Source organism: Adiantum capillus-veneris, chromosome 20, assembly GCF_014529385.1.
Source record: "Adiantum capillus-veneris isolate H3 chromosome 20, ASM1452938v2, whole genome shotgun sequence".
NCBI lineage: Eukaryota > Viridiplantae > Streptophyta > Polypodiopsida > Polypodiales > Pteridaceae > Adiantum > Adiantum capillus-veneris.
Genome location: NC_140950.1, coordinates 43,121,438 through 43,143,333, shown reverse-complemented (window position 1 = coordinate 43,143,333; position 21,896 = coordinate 43,121,438). Strand labels below are relative to the sequence as shown.

General features: G+C 43.0%; 1 protein-coding gene across 3 annotated transcripts in view; it reads right to left on the bottom strand.

Annotated features, from left to right (window-relative positions):
• The window catches only part of MTA (mRNAadenosine methylase), a 43,054-nt gene extending 23,937 nt beyond the window's left edge, over nucleotides 1–19,117 (bottom strand). The window contains exons 1-4 of one of the 3 annotated variants that reach the window (XM_086492396.1): nucleotides 17,745–19,117; nucleotides 17,565–17,663; nucleotides 17,154–17,237; nucleotides 16,640–16,989 (exon numbers count right to left, since the gene is read on the bottom strand). In XM_086492396.1, coding sequence (XP_086348522.1) covers nucleotides 16,640–16,989; nucleotides 17,154–17,237; nucleotides 17,565–17,663; nucleotides 17,745–18,992 — 1,781 coding nt within the window. In that variant the 5' untranslated portion in view covers nucleotides 18,993–19,117. The remainder of the gene's footprint in view (nucleotides 1–16,639; nucleotides 16,990–17,153; nucleotides 17,238–17,564; nucleotides 17,664–17,744) is intronic. The other 2 variants (XM_086492395.1, XM_086492394.1) reach the window with 2 other exon arrangements.
• Between the last annotated feature and the right edge of the window lie 2,779 nt (nucleotides 19,118–21,896).

Here is a 21,896-nt window from a genome sequence, read left to right as displayed (position 1 = left end):
GAGCACCTCACCTTTGAAAGGTTTCAACAGACTCACAAGAAATGCAGTATGAATCTTCCAAGTATCTGGCAGCTTCAATCTTAAGGATATATCATTGATCTTCTCTTGAATCTGGAAAGCGCCTTAGTATCACATACTTAGCTTTGGAAAAAGACGCTCCTTACCCTTTGATTTCGTAGGCGTGCCTTCTCAAACCATAAAAGCATCCAATCATTCTCCTTCAGCTGCAAGTCGTGTCAATGCTTGTCTGCTTCTTATGCCGTGCTTGGGACTTCTCAAGAGCCTCATGCACCCTAGCAAAAGCAGTGTCCAAACCTTGAATGTACTGATCTGCTTCAAAAATCTTATCTTTGGTGCTTAGAAATGGTGGAATCTTCTTAGCACCCTCGATTACCTCAAATGGTGCCTTCTCCGCCAACGAATGAAATGTGTTGTTGTAGGCAAACTCCACCAAGGGCAAATACTTTTCCCATTGAGTCTTCTGATCCAAAATATAAGACTTCAACAAACCCAAAACCACTCAATTGGCTATCTCAGATTGCCTTTCTATTTGTGGGTGGAATGAGGACGAGAACTACAATCGTATGCCAATGTTCTCTCAGATTGCCCTCCAAAACAAACTAGTGAATCGGGGATCTCTGCTCGAAACAATAGACTCTACCATGTAATCGGAAAATCTGCGAGACAAACAGTTTTGCCAAATGATCGGGCTTAACTATCTTCTTTACCGAAGTGAAGACAGCCTCCTTATTGAATTTGTGGATGACCGTCCAAATGGCATCATGCCCACTCTCAATCTTGGGTAGACAAAAATAAAGTCCATTGCTATGGTTTCCCAAGGTCAGGAGGATATGGATAGAGGCTGAAGGAGACCAGGTGCCTCATGCCTGTCAAACTTGCCCTATTGACATACTAAACAACTGCAAACTCACTCATTCACAGCCGTCTTGAGTCTCGGCCAATAGAAATAACACTAGACACCTTTCTAGATGGTATCTATGCCACGGTGACCTGAAAAAGGCGGACAATCGCACTGTGTCATAACCTTTACCCTCAATGGCTGTGTAACACACAACATCGTTTTCCACATGAGATAACCTCCCTATGGAATAGCCTACAAACGTCTCCCCACTCTGTATCCGATTAAAGATGTCTGCAAAATCAAGATTGGTGGTGTACTGATCTACCATATCCTCGAAGCTTCTATGATGAGCCGCCAAAATAGCCAAAACCAATGGCTAGACAACACCCCTCCCACTAACTTCTTTTGTCTCTAGACATAAACAATCTAGAAATGCAACAATGACAAAATATTAGCCCACTGCATCTGCTTTTCTGAAAGTTGCTTATGAACAGGAAGTAGTTTAAACTCTGATGATCGGTGAACACAGTAAAATCGGCTCCAAGTAGAAAATGTCACCACTGAGTAAAAGCATGAATAACTACCAAAAGCTCTTTCTCATAAATCTATGCAACCCATTCAGGACGTGAGAACATCCTACTCTCATAAGCTATAACATGGCCCTCTTGCATCAAGACTGCTCCCAAGCTGCGACCACAAGCATCACAATAAACCTCAAAGGGCTTTTGCAAGTCTGGCAAAGCCAACACTCAAACCGTTGTCAACTTTTCCTTGAGAATCTAGAAGGCTACAATCTCCGACAGTCCCCAAGGTAAAGGTACCCCTTTTTGAGTCAACACTTGCAAAGAAGAAGCTATCTCTGCAAACTTTCGAATAAACCGCCGATAATAAGAGCACAAATCCAAAAAGCTTCATGAAAAATTTTCAAATCTAGCCAATCACGAATGGTCTCAACTTTGGCGAGGTCCATCTTTACACCTTCCGTTGAGACAATATGTCTGTAGCCGGAGCATTCGTGAGACCAAAAAGAATCACCAAATACTTGTACAAACCAAAAGACGTCCTGAAAGCTGTCTTGTAGACATCTCTAGGAGCAATTCGGATTTAATGATAGCCACTCTTTGGATCAATTCTGCTACAGCAAGTAGAGCCCTAAAGTCTGTCTAGTATATCATCGATCCTCGAAATAGGGAATCTATTCTTGATGGTGATTTTATTGAGAGCTCTATAGTCAATGCACATTCTCCAAGATCCATCTTTCTCTAAAACCAACAACACAAGCAAACAGAATGGTGAAGTACTGGGTTGGATGAGACCCTTATCAAGAAGTTCTCTTACCTAGTTCATTATTTCTTCATCTTAGGCTCGGCTAACTCGGTAGGGTGGCCAATTCGATGGTATAATGCCTGGAATCAAGTCAATCGTGTGATCTTCGGGACGTGAAGGAGGTAACTCTCTCGATAAGCCTTCAAAGAACAGTCAGTCTAAGCTTGCAAAAAAATCTTATTATTCCTTTTCTAGGTCGGACATATTTGACCTTTGATTGTCATTCAATTCTTTCAAGAAGATCACGTAAACAAAGTACAACTCCCGAGAGTCCTCTGCTCTCAAACTCAAAAGTCCAGATGCTCTACAGAGTGAGGCCCCAAGGGCTCTTATAAACAGTACAAGGATTGCCCAAATGGCAAAAGCAGAGTCCCAAAAGCATCAAGTTTAAAAGCACTGAACATCAAAAGCCTCTGATCCCAAAAGCTAGCACAAATCATAGAATTCCGTACAACCTGCCACGTGGCACAGTCAACGCAAAGCACGGAAAATCCGTACAGCCCTACCACGTCAGCATGTCAATGCGATTTATGAAAATCTCGCTTAGAGTGCAAGCTTTTGTCTTTTAGGGTTTTGGGCCCCACGACCGGTGCTCGTAAGTTCTTCAAGTTTGTCGATTAAAATTCTATTGTCCACTGGGCCATTTCTCTTCCAGTTGGGCATGCCACATTATCACTTCGTGACATTTGCCCTCGACTACGCCTGCAAAACCAACATCAGCCAAAAAACTAGTTCGATAGATATTGACTTTAAGTACCGACGCACTAGACAAGTCACAACACATATCCAGCACTAGCACAAAGACAATAGTTACTAAACATTCACATCACTATCCCCATCGAGATCTTGGATGAGAATCATGATCTATTGTAATCACATCTAGATCTGATTGATCGCTCGCGGATGTCTTGATTGACTGAAACTTGTTACTATTATGTCCACCTCATCTCTCAAGAGAACAAGACCAAAAGGTTGCACTCATTTCGTCTTTCAAACATGCACTCAAAACACTACTCACATGAGAGCACAGATAACAAATCATTTCAAAAATTTCCATTTCGAAGTACTTTCATAAAGTCATCCTACAAAATACTGTCAGCCCATCAATATCCCTGAAATCACAAAGAAAGTCACTGACTTTATTCCATCTAGGTAATCTGTGACACAGATTCAACCCGTTGATCATCGGGAACTCTTCGAATGGTCGAAGCAAGACCAAAAGCCTCAAGGTAAAGTTCCAAAATCTGAGACTCCCTCCATCCACTTCGCATCCAATGTCGGATAGTCCTTAAAACTAAGAACCATCTTATCACTTTACCTTTCACTTTTCTTTCCTTGTGTATTGGGACCTGTGGGTAGCCTCACTAGCCTCCCATATCCGTTGGCGCGTCAGTCTCAATCATCGAAACCCTGAGACGCACTATCATCTGATCCCCTTCCTTCTCCGGAATCCTCTGATGGACTTGTATCTGGTTCCCTTAGTTCGTCGGAACCCTCGGATGTGCTACCATCTAATTCTCTCACTGCTCCAGAATACTGTGATGAGCTGTCATCCGTTTCCCTTGATTCATTCTCTTCATTGGAAGACTCTTGCCCTAGTGAGGTGGATACTATCCGGTCTCTAGGATAAGTCAATGAGCCGGCATGCATTCCAAATCCTTGCTTAGCACGTCCCATAAGTCTCTGAATAGAGTCAGACTTTTGGTTTAGACAATAGTCTCAGATCTCTTTTGGCAATTCACAGCAAAACCGCTCAATCTCGTCTCTCAATGTAATCTTCCGAAACGAAGACACTAGCAAATAAGTATCTCAAAACCTCTGGTAGTAGTCATCCAATGTATCTTTCTTAGTCATTCTGAAGTGATGCCAAGCCGTGATGACATCTCTTTCATATTAGTCTAATATCTAATATCCAAGTTGATGTGAAAATTTCCTTCAATTTTAACCACGTAGCAGGTGCTTCTCTACGTAACAACAAAGTAGACCACATTGTCTGTGCCGTTCTTATCAAGTAAGATGCCGCCCTTCGTACTTGAAGTGTTCTATGGACCGACCTCCAGAGAAGGCAACGTCAAATTGTTGTACCAACTCAAGGGCTCGGTGGGTGTTCTGGTAGCCTGAAAATGTCTCGAACCTGACGGCTTACCCCCTTCCTTGAACTCATTGGTCTTCATGCTCATCTGTTGATTGTCAGAAAAGGAGGAGCTCTCCTCCTCTAAACTGCTAGATGGCCTCCCTTGCCTTCTAGACTTTTTCAAAAATCTGCTTTTCTTACTTTTTCTCCGCTTCTTCCGCCTTTTCTCATCCTCTTTGGAACTAGAGGATGACAAAGTGTTAAAACTCTCTCAAGACGAAGAAAAATCTAAGTCATCCTCGAAACAAGCACTCTTCTTGGATTCAAGAGCTATGTCTAGCTCTTTCTGCGAGTATAGTTTCCAGTCCTTTCAGCTTTCTTCCCTACCTGAGAGGAGAATCAATGGCCTCACGCCATCTCGAGTGAATCTCATCGATCGGGTGATTCTCAGGTGTTTTGCAAATCTCGGGTCTCTAGAGTACTTGATCAGTCTTTTCACACGTGTGTCGACGTTTGTACTCTGCCCTTACAAAATTTGCCCAAATCTTCGTTCTTTTCTTCATTTCCCGCGTCGGATTTCAACTCTTCTTCGCCTCCCCCCTGAGAGGTGGTCTCTGTCAGATTCTCCGCAAGAGCCCATGTGTAATCTGAGGTTCTTTAAGGCTTATGCCCTTTAAGACAGAGAGATTAAGACAGGAGCGCGCGCGATGCACGATGGACAAAGGGTGGGAGTGGCTATTAAGTCCGGGGTCAAGACACAAGGATTCTTTCACAAATAAAAATCTTGTCCGCTCTGTTAGATTCTCCTCGAGAACATGCGTGTGCTACAGAAGGGATCGAATCCTTTGTAGAAGAAGAATCGTTCTAAGCTCTGATACCACTGTTACAGGCTTGGACACTCCAAGCGAGAAATCAATAGCAACACACGGACGGAAACTTCAAAATCATTGAACTTTATAAGAGAGAGAGAGAGAGAGAGAGAGAGAGCACAGCGGAGTTCCGCGCCCAGAAGCACTGGCCCCAAAGACTGGCGCACCTTTCAGTATTTCTTTATTATTGATCTCTGCAAAGTACAACTCCCGAGGGTCCTCTGCTCTAAGACTCTGCATCCAAATACTCTGCAGAGTGAGGCTCCAGTGGCTCTTATAAACAGTACAAGGGATGCCCAAAAGCAGAGTCCCAAAAGCATCAAGTTCAAAAGCACTGAACCCCAAAAGCATCTCCTCCCAAAAGATAGCGCAAATCGCAGAATTCCGTTCAACCCTCCCACGTCGGCATCCGTACGATTTGCCACGTCAGCATATCAGCGCGATTTACGAAAATCTCTTTCAGAGTGCAAGCTTTTGTCTTTTAGGGTTCAAGGCCCCACAACCGATGCTCATAGGTTCTTCAAGTTTGTCACTTCAATTTCTCTTGTCCACTCAGCCATTTCTCTCGTCATCACTTTGTGACATCGTGCCCTAAATACCTCTGACAATGTAACCGTAGTTTGCCAATGATACGTGTGATGGCAACATCTCGTCCGAGTGCCGCTATAACTGCCTCAGCCGGTAGTCTCATTTCCTCGAATGTAATTCCGAATCGAGCCACCAATTCCGTTGAGATGAAGTTGGCCTTGGCTCCTCCGTCCAAGAAAATAAGGGCTTCTTGGTCTCGCACTTTGCCCCATGCTTGTCCATTTGGTCAGGGTCGGTCCCCACAAAATCTGGTACCAGTCCTGCTTTCGTCTTCCCTTTTCGTGCGCGCTTGTCTGCTGCTCAGGAACTCTCTGGCTTGTCATCTAGTTGTCCTCTGGGTGCCTTGTGTGGACACCGGGCCAGCACACGTTCGTGCTCTTCACAACCGAAACTCTTTCCCTCTTTGCAATACTCAGCTAGTTGTTCTAGTGACATCTGAGGGCCTGAAGTTCTCTTTTTCTGAAACTTTCCTCTTCTATTACCAAAACAATCGGTTCAAAAGCACTTTCCCTTAAAGGCATCTGCTCTTAAAAGTTAAGCTGGGGACTCCCAAAAGCAGCCAAACGTAATTTCTGGAAATCCGTACAAACTGCCAAGTCAGCATAGCAACGGAAAATCCGTAAATCTTGCCATGTCATCATTCGTACAAACTGCCACGTCAGCATGTCGGCACATTTTACCAAAATCTCCCTCAGGGTTCAAGCTTCTGTCTTTTAGGGTTTCGAGCCGGATTCTCTATCTTTGGCAAGACATCAAGGCATAGCTCACTTATAAAAGTGTTCCACTTGTCTCAACTTTTTGCAATCGTCAAGACCGCCTCATGGTACATAGAGAATGCCATTCTGGTGGAAAATTAGAAATAGTGGCATTTGGCAAAGTAACCGCTCTCAGCAAGTTCATCATCCTTGGTACTAGAGGATAGATGCAACATACTTTTCATTGTTTTTTTGCATACCTTGATACCTTTTCAGAGAGGGAAGCTTAATGACACTTGTTATCCTCTATGTGGATGATCTTGTTATCACAAGCAACCATGTCAAGCATATCCGCTGTGAGCGGGATGAAAACACACAGAACGCCTCTATAATGACCCGACACACTCTTGGGATGATATACACACACTATGGGGCACCACTCGGCTTACACAACCCACCTGGCCGAGACAGGGAACACACCAATGGAGTGAGAGAAGAGAGACTACCCATTTACCCACTCCACACAGAGAGACACACACACACACCCAAAAAACTCAACTCAAAAGAGAAGAATTTCTTATGTTTAGTTATAATTGAGCTTGGGCCAACACCAAGGGGGCAAATAGCTCCCACAATATGGGTAAGATATGCCAGATACCATCACAAATTGGAGCAGAAGCTTCGCTCATAGGAGAATTTACACAACCAAAACAGCAGAAAAATAGTGAGGAATTTGGCAAAATGGACAACGCCATCGCGTCCAGAACGGCCCAAAACCCCAGTCTGCAATGTCAAAGTGCTCAAATCCGACCTCAGATGAACAGTTTATGGCCAAAACAGGCTCCAAAAACAGCAAAAACACAGTTGCGGCTGTTCCTTCTCTTCTCTCCACTTTTTTTCTGGTCTTCTCTCAGGTTTTTCAGTTGCCACACTTAGCTTTATTACTTGGGCACCCTTGGCCTTTTAGTTGACCTCAAACGGACCCCGAACAGGCCAAAAAGTGGCCTCGCAGTGCATAGTTGTCACCCTGCTGCATCCATCCGCACACCTGGCACTCAGCTTTTTCCAATAATGCATCCCGCCACCGCGTGAAGTGGCCCCAAAAGATGGTCCTCATGATGACCTTTCTGCATAATTATCACAAGAAAACACCCATGTTGTGCCCGTACTTATCCACGTGCAAGTATTGACCCCATTCGACCTCCTAACGCCACTAGATGCCATCTGACACACCTGCTTACCTCATGTCGTCGACCCGTGGATAGCTTTCTCGAGAAATTTTACGCGCTACCAACTCCTCGTTATTATAGAAAAACCACACTGGTACTGGTGATAGTGAAAATCGATGCACTTTGTACATGTTGTCCTACTTGTACACATGTGGGACCCACGTAACCACCTAGCTCTGGAAAATGGGCTATCCTTTATTTGATGCACCATGCATGTGTATGTACATATGCACAATCCCTTGCTCTAAAAAACTCCTGACATAATTTGTCCATCCCCTAGCCTGCTAGATCATTCATGATCAACAGCAACAAAAAGAGATATGAGACTCGCCGCGTCACAAGTCTTCTCATTGCTCACAGACTTTACTTGTTCTGCAGACAGCTCATCTTGCTCCACCATCATTAACCTGACATGATATAATTTAAGACGCAATCCATTTACCCTTGACTTATGTAGAATCCCATCCAGGTTAGCCAACTGATATGTACTATTCGAAAAACACTCCACTACCTTGAAAGGGCCTTCCCACTTAATTTGAAACTTCTTTTGGAAGGTATTGTCCAGCTTACTGTTGTAGCGCAAAACCAAGTCATTCTTCTTGATACCCTTACTTTTGACCTTTTCATTTATCTTTGCCAAAGCCTTATCATGCATCTGCCCATAATGTTCCAATGCACGCATCCTATCCAGCTGAACTTCTTGTAATTGTAAGAGCCTCTCTTTGAATGCATCACTAGGCGGCCCAAGCAACTTCTCTAACATATACCTTCATAAGTTCAGAATAGTCTGAACTCACGAATTATAAGAGAGAATAAAGCACTCACAAAACTATAAAAGCAAGGGACACAAGAAAAGAAAAGAAAAACAAAAACAAAGAAACAAACAAACTAAATCACTTTGTTTGCTACGAAACAAAACTAGATAAAACAAAACACTGTTAACTTAAAAATGTTTTTAGAAAAGGCATGTGTAAAATAAGTTGACGCAACGTATTTGGTTTCAAACAAGTACTAAACTTTAAGCAAAAAAAGAATAAGACATTTTAAAAACTTAATCCTAGAAATCAAACTTCACACAACAACTTCTAACGAAACACATTCTTAAGTCCTCACGTAAGCTAAATACGAAATCGAAAAATGAATACTACTACAAACCTACGAAGAGCAAAGAACCAAACTTGACAATATGTGATCTCAGCTTCGCTGCTTATCCAAACAGGAAGAATAAGATTATCACCTTTATCATGCATAGCTTGGACAACAGCTATGACATCCCTACTCACGTCGTCAATGCCCAAGAGTAGGTGCAGGTTTATATAGAGGTCATTCATGCTTTGAACGTACTCTACAAAACCAACGAGCTGAGTTTCTATCACCCTCCAGAGGTGATGGGCATACTCAGCCATGATAAAGGCTAGCATTTGTCAAGCTATATTAAAAATACTAGAAGCGCTAAAGATCAAAACAACAACATAAGGTGTTATTAAGTCAAACAATAAGTGGGCTTTTTAGCTCCCCACTTCTATTGAATTTACTATTGATTATCTTGAACATTCCAAAGGAAGAAACATTAAAAATAAAGTTACTACGATACAAAAATGAACGAACGTTTTTCATTATTCTTTTGAATGAGTATCCTTTTTCAACTAGTAAAGAAATAAGATGGCAAGATTGAGCAACAAAAGTAGATTTACTAGAACAAAGACGAGAAAATCTAAATAGTTGAGAGCAAATGACACCGTACTTAGCTAAAAGAGAAATGTTCGAAGAAATGTGAGGCATACGGATGATTTTTAGATTGGCATATTCTGGTTCAAGGCGCTTATCATAGATATCTACTTCTAATCCCAAGGGAGTCTGAAAAATCTTAAGGTCTAAAAAGGCACAACAATCACTATTTGCGGTACAGTTAAGTTCACAAAACTCCTTGGGATAAATTCCTCCGCCTAAAGAACTCGAATTCAAGTACATAAAATCTTGAAAAGAAGGAACGTCAGGGACAAAAAGATCATCTACAAAGCGTCTTACATTACATAATTGGATAAAGGAGCTGTGAAGACAATGGAATAAACCTCGCATTGTACTTCACTTTGTGTATAAAGGTTGCCAATTGCTTTGTACTCGTAGGCGATGGAAGAAGAATAATAGACTTAACCTTGTCTGGATCAGCCTCAATGCCATTTTCTGACACCATATAGCCCAATAACTTCACCCTTGGCTGCGCTAGATGACATTTCTTGGGATTTAGTTGTCCTCCACATTCATCATATCGAGCAAAACCCATCTACAGCTTCTCATGATGTTCAGCCCTTCTGCTGTAGACACAAAAGTCGTCCATAAAAGCTTTAACACAACTACCAATGAACGGTGCCAATACCCAATTTGCTCTCTCTTGATAGAAAGATGGTCCATTTGACAACCCAAATGGCAATACCGTGTAGCAATAGCAGCCCCATGGCGTAATGAAAGTTGTCTTTGTTCGGTCTTTAAGAGCAATCTTCAATTGAAAATAGCCTGAAAAACCATCACACACACTGTACCTCTCATAACCTGCCACTGAATCCAAGATCTGATCGATGAATGGAAGAGGATATGGGTTCTTCTTAGTGGCTGCATTTAAGGGTTTAAAATCTACACAAATCCTCCACTTTCCATCCTTCTTTGGACTGACTACTACTGGACTCACCCATTCTGTGGTCTCCACAGGGACTATGAACCCTGCCTTCAATAACTTGTCCGCCTCTTCCCTCAAGGCTTCCATTTGCTCTTGACCCATCTTTCTTAGCCTTTGCCTCACTGGCTTAGCACCCTCTTTCAGCTCTATATGCATCTCTTCACCCTTGAACCCTCTGATCTCTTCATATGAAGTAATGAACAAATCAGGAAAACTAGCCAGCATGTGCAAATATATCTCCTTTTTCATAGCTGAGATGTCTCCACTAATCATTTGTGTCATCAATTCTTGCTTCTTTGACGATTCAACCTTGGTTTGCATCAGCCCTTCAATCACTTCATAAGGCCCTTCACTTTCATCTTCAACCTCATTTGCAATTGCAACTAAACCAGACTCCTGGATTCTTTTGTCCATCAAAAGAAATGCAACATCAACATCCTCATCACTGTTGGTAGTACTATCATTGTCCTCATCAGTCACTCTGGAATAGTCTTCATCACTAGACTCATCTTCATCTTCATAAAGCTCCTCCAATTGTTTCCTTGTGTCCATATTATATAGCTTCTTGGCGCCTGTCTTTCCATAGAGGCTAATCGTACCACGTCTCTAATCTTGAATAGCTCCCACTGCACGTAACCATGGTCTTCCCAGTATAATAGGATATGCTCCCAACCCCGCTGGCATCACATGAAAATCAACCACTGCCTTTGCATCATATGCCTCCACTTCTAAGCTCTTTACAACACCCAAACATTTTACTTTTTGACGGTTTGCCAATCTGATCCGAAAGCCTGACACCCCAGTCACTGTAAGACCCATCTTCTCAACGCATGAGTGTGTTATGACATATTTGGGCTCCGCCATCAATATAACCTTGTTCTAGATTTTTTCTTTTATGCCACACATCTACTATTGGACAAATGTCTTGGTAGCTTATCCATCACCAACACCTTTACTAAACCTCTCTCTGGCTCTTTCTCCATTGGGTTAACCATCCTCTTCCACTGTCGCTTTAGCTTAGGCACCATCTCTATAAGCTGCCCAAGAGTAACATCTGCTTTCCTGCTTGTCAGATCCTCCATCAAGTCATAGCTTAATTGCCCATCCCCTAGTGGAAAATCTAAAACATAAAACTTGCGACGAGCCCTTCTTTTCCTCTTGGCCTTGACATCCTCGCCTTCATGGCTCTTTCCCATCTTCTTACTAGGACCTGGGGTACTTCTTCCTTCCTTGTCCTCTGTTGTCCTCTTTCCAATAGGCATCACTAATGTATCCTCTAGCTTTGATGCCTTCTCCAAGGTGACTACACTAATCACTTTTGTCTTTCCCTTTTCCTCTTGGGTTAATCCACTGGTTCCTTCCTCTCCCTTAATTTCGATGCCATAATCATTTGACCTAGTTAGCACTTGTCTTGGCAATGAATACATGTCTCCACCCATCCTTGGTGGCTTATCCCATAGCGAGCTGATGTGACCCAACTCTCCGCAATTATAACATGTGGACGTCTGCCTCCAAAACCTACCATTGCTTTGTCCAACACCATTCTTGGGTCTTTCTTCACCTCCTGGCTAATTTGCAAACCTCCCTCGACCTCAATTATTTCCCACTTGACCTAGCATGTTTAGGCTGAGATTCTTCATTGAATCTACCACTTGCCTCATGTCTTGCCTTGGCCCATCATCTTGCACAGCTGTAGTAACCACTGCTTGCATAACTTGAGGAGTAACAGAAACCACTGGTTCATCTGGCATGCGACCTTGTAAAGAGTCCATAGGCTGAAATTCAGACCTCATGGGAAAAGACTCCACCCCTAACTGGCTCATTTTCCTCAACTTTCACTCTTTGTTCCTTGCTACCTCTAGTGCATCTTCATATGTCCTAAGCTTCTTTAGCTCCACTCTCCAACGTATATTCTCCCAAAGACCAGCCAAGAATCTGTCCTTCTTCATCATGTCAAGTGGGGGTACTTGTGGTGCTAAGGCCTTACACATCCGCTCCCATGCCAATGAAAACTTAAGCATCTACTGGCTCACCTTCCTTCTGCACCAAACCTTGTACTTCTTGCCATACTTTGTCAGGATCTTCTATCTTCGCAAACTCCACTTCCAATCCATGTCTTAGATTGTCCCAACTCAATCTTACAGGTGGATCAGCCACACGCTACTCCTCTTCAAATGCTTTGGACCAAACTCGTGCATCACTCTTCAAACAAACTTGGAGAAGACGTAACATTTGCGCCAGGTCATGAATCTGGTTGCTAATACAAGCAACCTCCATCTTTTCCAAAAAGTCTTCGACATCTTCATCGCTTCTTCCATGAAACTCCGGATAAGAGAAAGCCATGGCTACCCAAGGTACCATGCTTTGAGAACCCCTTCAAACACATGTGCAAGAACCCAAAACTTTTGACTGACTCAATCCCCAGAAACTTCAATGGAGCTTGTCTTTAGATAAAGACAAACACATGCACATCGGATGGGTTTTCATAGTTAATCATCGGAATTACAACAGGCAAAGGGCATTACAGTATCTCTCTTAATCTTCTTGGCCCGAACATAAAGACTATGCACTGCTAAAAAAAAAAAATCTTTCTGGACACATGAACATTTATCTAGATTCTTTGAGTTAAATGAAAAGGAGTAAATTGAGGTCCATTTTGATCATCCATTAAAGCCAACCATGCAGCTCTCAAGAAGGCACACCTAACTTATCCTCTTATTTTGCCAAAATTTCAGCAACATAACAACATAAATGTCTTAAAAGACCAAAAAACCAGCCATCATAACTTGAAAAATTTTTGACAGAGTTTCCCCAAAAGTAGAGCAGTAAGAACCCAAAATATAGAGTGTAAATATATGCATAAACTGCCAACAATAGAACCCGAGCATCAAGTAGGAATCACTAGTACATAGCCTATGGTGAGGTCACGAAAAGGGTGCTCCAGCTACTTGTATCACCGAAAGGATCTCACATTTAAGAATCCCCCAGTTCAATAAAACCTCACGCTATCGACCCTCACACGAAGGCTTATGCAAATCTCGTACAGTCAAGTCTCAGAAATGACTATCTTCCAGACCAAGTCTCAGAAATGGCTGGGACTGCCAAATAAAACCAAGTACGGCTCCACAAAGGCGTACAATGGCAGTTTCCACAGGTAACGTACAATATCAACAGACAATGCGCTCAAACAGGCGCCAAATGATGCATACCCACGGCAACTACAAGTGACTCGCACTGCTAGTATATCAGTGTACTCCAGCTACCTGTACCTGTGTGATTCACCTGTACCTGTCCTTGTAACCTGTAACCTGTAATCTGCAACCTGTAATCCCGAATCTCGAAGCAGAAGGTACTCGAAGAAGATCCTCCGTAGGGACGCCAAAAGAATGTGAGCGGGATGAAAACACACACAACGCCTCTATAATGACCCGACACACACTCTTGGGATGATATACACACACACTATGGGGCACCACTCGGCTTACACAACCCACCTGGCCGAGACAAGGAACACACCTATGGAGTGAGAGAAGAGAGCCTACCCATTTATCCACTCCACACAGAGACGCACACACACACCCAAAAAACTCAGCTCAAAAGAGGAGAATTTCTAATGTTTAGATATAATTAAACTTGGGCCAATACCAAGGGGGCAAATAGCTCCCACAATATGGATAAGATATGCCATATACAATCACAAATTGAAGCAGAAGCTTCGCTCATAGGAGAAACTTACACAGCCAAAACAGCAAAAAAATAGTGAGCAATTTGGCAAAATGGACAGCCCATCGCATCCGGAACGGCCCAAAACTCCAGTCTACAATGTCAAAGTGCTCAAATCCGACCTCCGATGAGCAGTTTATGGCCAAAACAGACTCCAAAAACAGCAAAAACACAGTTGCGGCTGTTCCTCCTCTTCTCTCCACATTTTTTTCCTGGTCTTCTCTCAAGTTTTTCAGTTACCACACTTAGCTTTATTACTTGGGCACCCTTGGCCTTTTAGTTGACCTCAAACGGACCCCGAACAGGCCAAAAAGTGGCCTCGTAGTGCATAGTTGTCACCCTGCTGCATCCATCCGTACACCTGGCACTCAGCTTTTTCCAATAATGCATCCCGGCACCACATGAAGTGGCCCCAAAAGATGGTCCTCATGATGACCTTTCTGTATAATTATCACAAGAAAACACCCGCGTTGTGCCCGTACTTATCCACGTGCAAGTATTGATCCCATTCGACCTCCTGACGCCACTAGATGTCATCTGACACACCTGCTTACCTCATGTCGTCGGCCCGCGGATAGCTTCCTCGAGAAGTTTTACGCATTACCAACTCCTCATTATTATAGAAAAACCACACTGGTACTGGTGATAGTGAAAATCGGTGCACTATGTACGTGATGTCCTACCTGTACACGTGGCCCCCACGTAACCACCTAGCTCTGGAAAATGGGCAATCCTTTATTTGATGCACCATGCATGTGTATGTACATATGCGCAATTCCTTGCTTCAAAAAACTCCCGACACCGCTTGACTATGGAGACCTTAGCCAAGGAGTTTGAGATTATCTCGTCGAACTCGGGATTTGGTAGAAAGAGGGGAGGTATTTTCCTCTCTCTAACGCACTACGTCCAAAAATTGTTGGAGACTTTTGGAATGATCCATTGTACAACTATCTCTACTCCTATGGATCCAACATGTGGTTGATGCTATGAAGTATCGAAAACTAGTCGACTCTCTTATCTGATTGTTGAACACCCATTCTGACCACAATTTCCTTACGGGACTACTCAAAAGCTTTATGTAGAAGCCCGCCCAATCACAACTTCAACAAGCTCTTCGGACCTTGCACTATCTCAAACAGTGAAAGTCGTTGGGCATTTGATATGGCGCTTGAGGTACAGACTCCAAGATTACTCTTTGAGGATAAAGTGATTCAGATTGGGGTGGAGATCCAACTTCACAACGATCAACTATGCGTTACACCTTTTCGTCTCATTTAGGATCGATTCCATGGAGCAATAAGCAGCAGCTCACTGCCTTGTCTTCCATAGAGGCCAAGTATCGTGGTACTTGTAGTGCTACATGCAAGTCTGTCTGGCTTTGGAGGTTACCTTTGGAAATTGGTTTTCTATAGCAGGCCACCATAATGTATACATTCAACCACAGTTATATAGCAATTACAAGAAACCCCATGTTTCATGCCAAGACCAAGCATATAGAGATACATTACCACTTTGTTCGAGAGAAGACCCTTGATGGTATCATTCGCTTGCATAGTGATCCACCTCTGATAACCCTCATCTATAATTGATAATCTTGCTAGCATATTCACCAAACCTCTTCCACAAGCCACTTTATCCCTTCGCTCCAACATTGATTCCACATTTAAAGGCTAAGAGGGGGTGTTCAAGAGTTCCAACTCCTGTCCGATGGTGGATCCGGTATCTAAACGCAGATCTGAGATGTAAGAACGCAGCCAACCGTGCACCTATTGCGAGCTGAAAACTGATAGCGATGATGGACCTAACAGGGTAGCACCTTCTGAGGCCGCGAACATGAGCCAGAGAGATTCAGATGTACCTAAACCCAGCTTATTGCTTGTCCACGTGGCGGACAAATGGACCAGCAAGAGATGAAGAAATACACAAAGAAGATCAGAAAGAAGAATTTGCAAGACAAGCTCACACCATTGCACTAAAAAAACGAGCATCAATGTTAGCAAAAGTTGGAGAAGCAAGGAAGAAAGGGAAGTGGGCAATATGTAGAGAAGGACAACCTACCATATCAGATTCCATCACGGAGGGGCCACCAAAGTAGCCAGATTTTCAATACATCAAATCACAAAGGATGTCTGTCTCTCTTAAAAGAAGAATGTGATATCTCTTTTGAAAATGATAGCTCAGTCTTGACTACTGTATAACTTTCTTTGCCCACCAAAGTGGAATGTACTACAAATGATGTATCAGGTTGTCCGATACGTCGACTTCCGCCTATCTACAGTATATTGATAGAACTTTCTTTCCGCCCCCCCAGAAAAGGTGACAATCCCCAAAATCAAATCTGTTCAATCAGAGGTACATCCTCCTGATTTCAACTTCTGACTGAAGTCTGTATGTAGACATCTAAGCCAAGATAAACCATTGCCTCGTGAAGGCTCCCAAATTCATATAAAGAGCAATTTTCATCTAGTTAAAGATCAAATACTTGAGAATCAGTTGGCAACCCCAAAAATGCAATCAAGATTCTTCACAATATAATACCTGAAAATAAAATAATTTTTAGAGCCAATGTATTGATAAAATGAAAAATTAAGAAAGATACCATTCTCTACCTAGCTCCATTGCACGACCTGTAACCCATAAAAAGATAAGGCCATCCGTTTGAAGGGCAGGTACATTGAGGCTGCGCATCTCATCATCTGCCATAGTACCATAAGGTAACTCCATATGAATATCCCATGGAGGGTCTGCCATGATAACACCAAATTGCCCCAGTATGTCCATTCGAAAAGTTCGTATGTCACAATTAATCCACTGAGGCTCTCCCAGTTCCACCTCTGAACAATACTCGACACGAGAAGTCTTAGATAATGGTTTGCGTGGTGGCATTACAGGCCCTATGCCAGGAACATCCGGAGTTGGATCTAGCTCATAATGTACATATTTACAAGTCTGAAATAGCAAATAATTAGTCATTAAACTTTTTTAATCTGCCTTCATATATATGAAAACTAGTGGCTGCCCAAAATGTTTCATAAAAGGGCAGCCACCACTACTTGATATGAAAAGCTCAAGTCCAACTGCTAATCACATCTTATAAGAATCAAAGGCATCACCTTCATGTGACGACATGTGTCTAGAAAAGAGCAATCACCTAGATTGACATCAGTGTGAACAGCAATAATTCTTCGAAAGTGAACCTGCACAACATCGCAAGTGTGAAACCTAATGAAAAGTGCAGACTTCTAAGCATAATACTAGACAAGTCAAAGCTACAATTCATGAACAATACAAGAAGCCTTAAACTAATCTAGAGCAACTATGCAAACTCCTCCTGTATTACCTTTTGGATATATATGGAACCTTGTCAACAGATGAATAGAACTAATTTATGTCGCAAATTTTTAAATAGTATTTTAAAGATTGGCTTTTTTAATGCCCACACTATGAACAATGAATTATAGCACAGGCAAGCTAAACCAGCTTTCTCACTTGCTCTTGGGAATGTGAATGAAACAAAACACAACCTTGTCACAAGCTATGTAAGAGTTCCGCTGACGTCGACAATCCTCTTTAGTAAGATTGGGGCAGTATTCCTTCAAGACAGACCCTCCTTTTGTCTTGAACTGCACACAAAATTGGTCCACAATAATTATATTTCAAACCAGGATAGATCAAAAACCTTATAACAGCAGAAATATGCCAACCTTTTCTGCGACTGCAGTCTCTTTGGCTGTTGGTCTGTGAAGAAGATCGAGCAACTCCTCTCCGGTTTTAGATTTCTGTAGCTCTCTAAATGACTTCTTTGCAAGCATTGCTTCTAAGTCCTTGGTTATGTCCTCTTCACTGCTACCTCTTACTTTGCCTCCTGTCGCAGGAACCTGCGGTGCACCTAGTGCTGGCCTTTGCATGTTCCCAGGCATACCTCCATATCCCAAACCCATTGCAGGATGAGCGGGTGGAATTCCATGCATCCCAATCATCCTAGGCCCCACTCTGGGACCCATCATTGGAGGAGCTCCTCCACCAGGATAAATATGGGGCCCTGAACCTGGTAAAGGTGGAGCATGCATATGAATGTCGCCACCAAGTCCCCACACATCCGCAGATCGAGCAGGCATTGGGCTCATAGCGAAAGAACCCCCACTAATTTCCAAACCTGTGGCTCCTGAATTATGAGCAAGCTCATCACTTGCTTTTGGCTGGCTGGAGGGGGCAGGAAGCTCCTTTGCTAGGCGATTTCTATCAATGCCAAGCACCATCAACCTAGTTTTACCGCTGACAGTAAATTCCTCCAGTTCAACACCAGCATTCTCGTCAGCAAAGGCTTGAAGAGCAGCTTCGACAGCAGCAATCCCGCCTCTGTCACCACCAATTTCCAAAAGAGCGCTCTTTGCTGCAGAGCTAAGATCCTTGGGCAAACGACGATGGAGACCAGCGGAATCAATAGGCACAGATGTAGACGGAGAGAGAAGACAGCTAGCAATAAGTTTTTTGACCACGGCAAGAGCTGCATCTGGTCCTTTGTTATCACTCCCAAAATCCTTGTCAAGCTCCCACTTTTCCTCCGCCTTTCCTGCAGGGGCAGCCATATGCACGGTTTCAGAGTCCCCACGCCCATGCTGAGTAGAAGAGGGATCAGGTTTGGTAGACCGAGGGGTTGAAAGGGAGGCAGCGAGGCCTGGAAGGGTGGAATCGGGAGGGAGAGGCAAACCATCAAGTTGGGAAGCGATGCTCTGTTTGCCTGAACTGTGAGAACTATGGCTTTCTTTACCGCTAAAAGAAGAAACAACCTTGAGCGATAGCTCTAGAGACGAGACGAGCTCGGGGACGAGGTGTTGCAGGCTATTTATAAGCTCCAAGCGTGCCTTCCGCTGGCTAGCCAACTGCTCCCTCAGTTGCCTCCTCTGCTCTCGCATCACAATGAGCTCCTCCGTTTCTTCGTCTCCCTCCATCGCTGCTGAAGAATCGCTGTCAAGTAGCACCAGTGTTGCACTCAAATTCTCAAAATGTTCCTCATTTTTTACAAATTTCACATAATTTCCCAAAATGCCCTAAAATTTGATTAAATCCCTTATCAATCTTGCAAAAACCTTTGCAGCTCTTCATAGGAAGATTGGTTCTTGTTTGATAGAAGATGATAGAACGAGAACTTTGATGGTATATTGTGCCCCCGTGATCATTGTTTATAGACTCAAATGCCACTATTTGTGAGTTTATTGGTGAAAAGTTTTAGTTTAAGACATTCCTATTATCAAAACTAGCACATAGCAAGGGGTGTACTGGAATTGATATTTTATTATCTAGTGGAGGGTGACAGGTGGAAAAAGCTAAGGATTATGCTAAAGGATATCATTTTTATGGACATTTCATTATTTAAATGCTCTTTATGAGCTAAGGCCATTTAAGTCCGGTCGGCCAATGTGTATTCATTTTTTATCATTAAAGAATCTATAAATAAATACGTGCAAGAGGGAAATGCTCACTCTTGCACGGGGGGAAATTGCACCCAGTGTTTGTGTTGCTCTTCTCTCTCCTCTCCTCTCTTCCCTCTCGTCGTGCCAGGCGTAGCACTCCGCTCTAGGAGGTGCGCTTGCACATGTTCTCTTCCTCTCTCTCACACGCTGTCTCTCCCTATTCGCGCGTCGTTGATTATGTGCTATGCGAGGTGTCACGTATGCTGATTCGTTCATTTATGATTAGCAATATGTTGTTTCGGGTATTTTGCAGGGCAACCATTCATCCGTCTGTAGCAGTGGTATCAGAGCGCAGGGGTTGTTTTTATCATATCAACAAAGGCCTCCATGTGCAGCAGAATATGAACGGTTCATTCTATTTTTTTCTTTTGTTTATTTTTTTTGTTAGAAATATTAGAAGAGAGGTCTTGTTATAGAGAAATATTAATGTAAGTACTACGTAGCCAGTGCATGTATGTTTCCTTAATTATGTATTTATACCTTGAATTAGTAGACTAAAATAATCTCTTGTTTAAGACGGGAATTTAAACTTGCTTAGCTTCATCCACAGTATGCATAAGAGATTATATATTAAGTGCGTGCTTTGGATATAATTATATAATACGAACAAATATATATATATATATATATATATATATATATATATATATATATATATATATATATATATATACACACACACATATATATATATAGAGAGAGAGAGAGAGATAAACATGGAGAAATAGCACTCAGGGAACGAGAGATGAAAAGAAAAGAGAATTTTCACATCGTATAAACAATTCTGAGGCGACCTCAATGACTTTTTGGATGAGTCTAAAACTGAAGATCTGATACTCAGGAGGGACTTGGGTATTGCAGCATCGCCAGAACAATCATAAAAGACCTCATAGATCTCTTTGATAAAATTTGTACTCAAGACTTGAAAAGCAAAGGATCTTGGGTTGTAGGTTTTTACAGCAGGAACGAGTTTTAAAAATAAATAACTAGGTATAGCACCTCCGGGGCCGACCTTAGGGCAGCGGCTAAAAGCTCGCTATCACCATGGCGCCTCCTCTGCAACCAACGAGTTTTGTTTTTGCTCCTTCATTTTCTTCTCCAGGTGACTTTCTACTTACTCCATCGTGCAATGCCCGCTCACTGACTATGGACAAATCCCTAACACAAAACAAGGGGCTTCCTGCACAAGCCACCCTCGAGCTCCTATGGCTTGTATTTGGTTTGCACTACAGGCAGCCTACTGGAAGTCGTTCTCCATATCACGAGCACTGGCCTGAGCGTCCAGCTTTGCTCAGCCCTTTCCCAACCTCTCTCTCCCTCACATGCTATCCTTTCAACGAGTAGCCGCTTGACCAACTGCACTAAAAGTGCGCATGCAGCCACTCGCTTGCATGGGAGGGCACACAGGTGACAGAGCCGCCAGCATCTCTAGTAATCGACGCATGGCCAAATAAATAGAAAACATAAAAATAGTGGAGCTCACTCATTGCATGGTTGCGCCGTCAAGCAACCAACTTCCACCCACTTATAGGCTGCCATGTAGCAAATTGTTGCGCACCTCACCAGACATGATGACGACATGATGGCGCCAATTCTATGCCACCCTTTTTTCTTCACGTTTAACTGGGGTTTGTTTCGGCTCTAATCATTGCAAGCCGCTCACTCACACAAACACATACACTTCTCTTTTACCTGTGGCATCGCCAACGAACATTTTTTTCTCTCTCTTTATCTCCCTTATCGGCAGCTGGTCAGCGCATCACTATCAACCCACTTTTTCAGTCTCTCTCTCGCTTTCTCAACTAGCAATGCCTAGCTAGTCAGTGTCCAGAGTTTTCACCCCCTCGGTTTGATTTCGGCAGATGGTCCGATGGAGAAAGGGGGCAAACATTTGGTTTCAAACAGGACCTTGAATTCCACTCCCTCCTCCTCTCAATCTTTGGGTATACCTGCAAAGACCACAATAGGGAGCCTGTGCCAAGATCGTCTCCAGCTCCAAGATGGTGATCAATCAAAATAAAATAAAATAGCGTCAACCTCTGTTTCTCAAGCTTTCATATGTTGTGATGGTACTGGAAATACCTCCTAGCTTTCCATCTCCTACAAGGACATTTGCTAACCTAAAAGTCCTGAACACATCACATAGGAGCATTTCAGTAGGACTTGGGCTTGCCACACCTCCTCTAGTTTCTAATATGGTCCATCTCTGCATCTCATTAACCTTGGACTGTAAGCTTTGGAAAAAGCTGAAATTGATCTCGCCACCTCATGCAAGAGGGGTAGAATTGGCAACAAAAAGTCCCTCTTGTGGTGATGCAATGTGGGGTGAAACACCATGGAGCCAGCTCCACAAGATTGAATTCTCAAATGTGGAACTCAAAG